Here is a 7,041-nt window from a genome sequence, read left to right on the forward strand (position 1 = left end):
GGGTCGTGAGGTAAATCAGAATTGTTCTTTGGAATTTTTTTCCCCATTTATTGATAGCAAAGGTCTCTCCTATGCTTCTATTCCTAGATCTGAAATTCTTATTAATGTTGAAAAATGGAATAATACGCTAATTGGTTATGTTCTTGGTGATAAACCTTTCTATTCCCATTTAAAAGGTTGTGTCGGTCGGCCATGGAAACCAAAATGTTCACTTGAGATATTTTCTAGAGAAAATGGTTTCTTCTTCTTTAAATTTGGATGTCATGAAGAGTTAAACAGAGTTTTGAATGGAGGGCCTTGGTTGTTTGATGGAAGGTTGATTATTCTAAAAAAATGGTCTGAAAACATTGGTTTAGAAAGAGAACTCCCCACTTCAGTTCCAGTTTGGATTAGATTACCATCACTACACCTCAAGCTTTGGTCTAATAATATTATTGGTCGTATTGCTAGCCTTGTGGGTAATCCTCTTTATATAGATCAAGCTACTGCATCAGGCGAAAGGTTAGCCTATGCTAGATGTTTTCTGGAAATCTCCTCTAAAACTAAGCTACCAAATTCTGTGAGAATGGATTTAGGTAATGATGAATGGCTGGAAACTGCCGTTGAGTATGAATGGATACCACCTAAATGTAATAAATGTCAAAATTTTGGTCATGTTGAATATCAATGCCCTGTTGTTATAGTTGAGAAATGGATTCCTAAACCTACATCAAATGAAACTGAGATGGGAGAATCTATGCCAGATGACAGTTCATTAATCAATGATAATTTATTAAAAGACAATGGTGGTCCAATATATGAAGATGCTGACATCCATAAGAATCAGATAAATGTCGAAGCTATTAATGCTGAAGAAACAATTCATGATGCTTATACTATTAATGATGTTCATTTGGATTCTGAGAATTTATCGGATCATGAGTTGGTAAACCATAATGTTGAAGGAAAGGATATAAATGCTGATTTAAATGCCAAGGAGGATCCTACGAAATATAAGTCTGCTCACACTGGAAAAACAGATACCACGGATACAGAACTGTTTCAGATATCTGATCCTTTGAAGAATGTTGTTGCTGTCATATACAAAAATGTTTCTATAACTGAACCAATCAAATCTGTCTCATCAGGTATTATCGAAGATAGATCAGGCTCCTCTGTCCATTCTGATGCTGTTAATCCTATAAATGTGAATAACTCTGATCAGGACAAAAATAAAACATGCTTTATTGATGCTACGCAATCTGATGGGGGAAAGTCAAATGAGAAAGGTCTAGATTTTCCTATTGCTATTGATAATCCTGACTGGTTAACTGAAAAAGATCAGCTGCTTATGAAGAAGAAGAATCAGATCAAAGTGAATAAAGACTCTCTAGGTCCAAAGAGGGTTACAAGGGTCTCCTCAGCTAATATCTTATGACAATGTTATTCTGGAATGTTAGAGGCATGAATAAATTGGGAAGGAGAAGGGATATTAAAAATCACATACTAACTTTAAAGCCCAGTGTAGTTGGTTTGTTGGAGACTAAAGTTAAATCATCAAAAGCTTACAGAATTATGAAGTGTATACCTGCTCATTGGTCATATTGTAACAATTATATTGATTCAAATAGAGGAAAAATATGGGTGGTATGGGATTCAGAGGTCTGGAATGGTGAAGTTTTATCTGTTAACTTGCAAATTATAACTATCAGGCTTCAAAACAAAGGAGGATTCACTCTAGTTTTGAGTGTCATTTATGGTGACAATTCAGAATCTGTAAGATCATCATTATGGGCTAATATAAGAGATATCTACGAAAAATTTTCCACTTTGCCATGGTTGTTAGTGGGGGATTTCAATGTTTGCAGATTTACCTCAGAAAAATTTGGAGGTATACAACTGACAGTCAAAAAGCTCCAAGATTTTAATGACTGTATTCAATCATGCGGCCTCTCTGACATCAAGAGTACTGGTTCACAATGGACATGGCATAATAAACAACAAGGTAAAGGCAGAATATATGGAAAATTAGATAGAGGATTGGGTAATGAAAAATTCTTTGATCATTTCCCTCAAGCCTTTATAGAGTATAAAAGTACTTCATCTAGCGACCACACTCCAGTTCTTCTACATCTCACTCCCAGAATACAATCTGGACCTAAACCTTTCAGGTTTTTAATTTTTGCATGAATTGTTAGGGTTATGAGGATACTTTCAGATATGTTTGGAACAAACATTTTACAGGTTCACCTATGTTCATATTGGCTTCTAAACTTAAAGATCTTAAAATGGCCCTAAAACTCTGGTCTAAGCATTCTGATATATCTCCCAAAGCTAATATTATGAGGTTAACAAAGCAGCTGGATATCATTCAAAAAGAGCTGAATCAAGACATGGATAATGAGGAATTACAGGATAAAGAATCTGCATTAAGTGCCGAACTAGAAGGTTGGCTTGGTAGAGAGGAAGATGAGATGAGGCAGAAGAGTAGACAGCTATGGCTTCAACAAGGTGATAAAAACACTATATTCTTTTATAATGCTATCAAACATAGGAATTCTACTAATAGCATCAGGCAACTCATTGCTCAAGATGGTACGCATACCACTTCAAATGATCATATTAAATTCAGTGCTCTCAGTTTCTATGAAGATCTTTTCAATCAAACATCCTATTGGAATATTTTCCCTAAACTGACAGTTAAGAGGGTTCTCACTGATGCTACTAAACAATGGTTAATAAAGGAAGTTAACTACAAGGAGATTAGAAATGCCCTTTTCCAAATGAATGCAGATAAGGCACCAGGTCCAGATGGATTCAATGCATATTTTTATCAACAAAATTGGGACACAGTAAGGGATGATGTTGTTCTGGCAGTGCAGAGTTTCTTTTCTTCTGGTACACTTCTTAAACAAATTAATCATACTTTTCTCACTCTTGTGCTGAAATCAAAAGAAGCTACTTCTATTCAAGATTATAGACCAATTTCTTGTTGCAATGTCATTTACAAGATTATTACTAAAATCCTGGCCAATAGATTAAAACTGGTGGTTGGAGAATTGATTTCTAAGAATCAACATGCTTTTCTTCAAGGGAGACATATAGGGGAGTGCTCTTTACTTGCTCATGAATTGCTTAGAGATTTCAACAAGAATCATGGTAAGAGAGCCTGTTTTAAGATTGATCTTCATAAGGCATTTGATAGCATCAATAGGGAATTTGTATACTATATTATGCACTGTATGGGCTTCCCAGTTAAATGGATTAATTGGATTAGAGAATGTCTATCTACTCCCTCTTTCTCAGTACTATTAAATGGTTCCTCCTCAGGATTCTTTAAGAACAGGAAAAAGAGCAAAATTTATTTCAGCAAAGGATGCAACTATAAAGGTGTATTAAGCTCAATTGTGGGAATTGCTATTGGGAATCTTCCTATGAAATACCTAGGATTACCTCTATCAGCCAAATACCCGAAAGCTAAAGATTTTCTTCCTCTAATCGACAAGATCAGAAATAAGATTGAAGGCTGGATGACACATTCTCTTTCATTTGCAGGGCGATTGGAGCTTGTTAAAGCTGTCTTATTCAGTACCTCAGCCTATTGGTATTTTGTTTATAAATTCCCTATATCCATTGTCCAAAATTTGGAATCAATTTTTGCAAATTTTCTCTGGAATGGAAAACTTCATGCTATCAGTTGGAAGGAGGTTTGTCGGCCAAAACAGGAAGGGGGATTTGGTCTGAGACAACTAAGTGATCTTGGTCAAGCAGCTGCTCTAAAATTAATATGGAGACTATTAACAACTAATACTCTATGGTCAAGCTGGATGAAAGTCAGATATGTCAGAGGAGGTAATTTGTGGAATTCTACTTCTAATCTATTGGATTCAGGTACCTGGAAGCACATAAACAGTCATAAGGAGAAAGCTCTGAGCTGCATTAGGAAAACCATTGGGAATGGGGAGGCTACTTCACTTTGGTTTGACCCATGGTTACAGGAAGGTAGAATTTGTGAACTTCTAAGCCAACTAACTCCTCAACTTACAGGCACTAGTACTTGGACAGTCTCTCACATCATTCAAAACTCTCAATGGAATTTCATCTTGCCATGCCTTAGTCCTCTGATACCTTTCATTACTAAAATATCAGTGTCAGGTCAGGAAGATCAATGGATATGGTTGCATACTGGTGATGGGATTTTCTCTTTTTCCTCAGCTTGGAATCAAGTACGGATACACTACAACATTTTTGAGCTTTACAATGTGGTATGGTTTCCCTACTCTAATCCTAGGATGTCTTGTTGCATGCTTAGAAGATTAAATAATAGGTTACCTACAAGAGACAGACTTTTCAGATTTGGTATTACCTCAATAGAAGTTTGTGCTCTCTGCTATGCCTCGAAGGAGACTAGGGATCATCTATTCTTCCAATGTGAATTTTCAGCATTTATTTGGAAGTTATGTAAACTTAAATTGCAGCTAAAGGCTACAGATGCAAAGGAGCTGAAAACAGAAGCCCTGGAAATCAAGGAAAAGTTCAAATTTAAAGATAATACTTATATTTTGGCTAGATTAGCTTTGAATGCAACAGTGTGGCATATTTGGCAAGAAAGGAACAGGAGGATATTCCATGATCGAAAGTTGCACAAGATTATGGTGTTCAGAAGAATTTACGAAGATATCAATATTTTGCTTAGGACTTGCAATTGGAAAGTTGGTAATTCTGTTATTCTAACAAACTGGGGCTTTAATAAAAGATGAATATTTGAGAGCGGGATGATAATGTTTTGTATTTGAGAGTACTATTTATTCTGTAATCTGTTTGGCTTTTGGTAACGCTGGGTGCTTGCTGGGTTCCTTTAGTTGAGGGTGACAGCCAGGGTCCTTTCCCCTCTCTATAGTTTTCCTAGTTTAGTCCTTAGCGTTGCATAGCCAAGATTGTATCTTATGTACTTGTATTTGGCATTAATGAAATTTACTTATCTTTCAAAATTTCACTGTTGAGAAAATTTCCCCAACTTTTTGACTATTCATTCTGGATGAAATTTTGGGAAATATTGCTCCTTGATGGAAGTTTATTCGAAGGAAAAACAGTTCAAAAAAAAAAAAAAAAACACCTCGGGTCTATTTGCATTAATGCTACTAACCCCTTTTCCCCCTTAAGAAAGAGATTAATGGTACACGTTGCAAGACGTTTTTCTTTTTTACATGTCTTTTCGTCATACCATCGTCAACAAAGCCGATTACCTGGATTCGGATCCTCTTCACTATCTAAAAAATAGTGGAGGGACCACTACATAATCACAACCATTGATTATCTAGTTGCTGATTGTGATTTTTTCTTTGAGTGCGAATTAGGAATGCGTGCAATACACGGGGATACTGTGAGTGTTGGATTTAGATTGTATCATAACCGCCTACTAAGTAATCAACGATTGAGATTAAAAGTAGTGGTCTCTCCACTATTTTTTTGTAGTGGAGAGGATCCAAATTCTCCTAGTTTGTTAAAAACCTTGAAATTAAGAGATAATTATTGTATTGGAATACAAATTTATTTGCTGAATACAGATGTTTCCAAAGCAGTAACATTATTCATGAGATTAACCGTAAAAGATCACAACTTTTCCTAACAGCGCATTTCATCACAGCAATCTCTTGAGCTAATCAAGATAAAACATTCAGAGCTTTCCCGTAAAGTTGAATTTTGCGCAGCTCGTCCGCTTAAGGAGCAGAGAAGAAGTAAAAGGAGAGAGATCGGTCGAGTACTTTATTCAGGTGAAGCACATCAAGGTGAATTGGGATGTCGTGCCGGTGAAAGCATCGCTGCTGGAGATCGACAGAGAAGGGAGAGGGGGGACGAAGATCAGTACTGTTGCTCCCTATACTGTGATGGAGTCGTCTATTTACAAAGCCGTGACCAACGCATTTGCTGCTAGAATGAGCAAGGATAAGGTCAAGAGTGTTGCTCCCGTTGCTCCTTTTAAGCTGTGTTATAATGCTGCGGACATCGTGAGCTCCGGCACTGGGCCCTCAGTGCCTCCGGTCGACCTCGTGTTGCATAATCATCACGTTGTTTGGAGGATTTACGGGGCAAATTCGATGGTGGAAGCGAAGAAGGGAGTTTTGTGCCTCGGATTTGTGGATGGAGGAGCGAAACCGAGGACGTCGATTGTCATCGGAGGGCATCAAATTGAGGACCACCTGCTTCAGTTTGATCTGAGGAGGAGGAGGCTGGGATTTACTTCTTCTCTGCTCCTTAAGCGGACGAGCTGCGCAAAATTCAACTTTACGGGAAAGCTCTGAATGTTTTATCCTGATTAGCTCAAGAGATTGCTGTGATGAAATGCTGTTAGGAAAAGTTGTGATTATAAAGTGATCTTATATATAGAGAAAGACTCCTATCAACTTAAGTGGATAGGGAATAGTTATCCACCAAACTTTTTAGCCACTCATTTATTAATATAAAAAGTCTCTTCATATCATGCAAGGATCCCTAGGCAAGATCCATGGATAAAAAGTTTGGTGGACAACTATTTCCTATCCACTTAAGTTGATAGGAGTTTTCACCCATATACTCGTACTGTCTCCACCAAGGCCCATGGCATTGTTTTGTGTGTCCCGTTCGTTTCCACCGTATCTTCGTCGTCCAAACTCGGAATTGCGCGATTTAAAGTACGAAGGAAAGCCGATGAGGAGATTTACAAGCTCCCATGGTTGAATCACATATGGAGTAGATGGGATATGAGGGGCACTTCATCTTTCATAAGCAAAGCGTAGCTCCCGATCAGTTCATATCTTCGTTATTCTGCATTTCCGTTGCTTCACACGGTTCGTCGACTTATTTCATGCGCTCATTGACGTCAATTAAGATTCTATGACTCGGATAGTGATGTTCATCATCTTCTCTCTGCTTCGAGCTACGTGTGAGAGCCTGTAGGTATAATTTTTTATGCCTACAGATACCCCCTCCAAAGTCTTTCAGTCTCGTTTCTTTTATAGAAGGGCCTGAAATACTTTGGATATGATCGAAGGCCATGCGTTGACTAGAGGCTATGCGTTGGCT

At 37.6% G+C, this 7,041-nt stretch overlaps 1 protein-coding gene across 1 annotated transcript; it reads left to right on the plus strand.

Annotated features, from left to right (window-relative positions):
* Positions 1,420–6,319, plus strand: LOC109831030. Its single transcript, XM_020398373.1, has 5 exons — positions 1,420–1,984; positions 2,224–4,244; positions 4,458–4,695; positions 5,337–5,362; positions 5,691–6,319. Exons 1-5 carry the CDS (start codon positions 1,420–1,422, stop codon positions 6,279–6,281), a joined length of 3,441 nt encoding a protein of 1,146 aa, XP_020253962.1. The 3' UTR covers positions 6,282–6,319.

This window comes from Asparagus officinalis, chromosome 2 (assembly GCF_001876935.1).
Source record: "Asparagus officinalis chromosome 2, Aspof.V1, whole genome shotgun sequence".
NCBI classification, from domain to species: Eukaryota; Viridiplantae; Streptophyta; class Magnoliopsida; order Asparagales; family Asparagaceae; genus Asparagus; species Asparagus officinalis.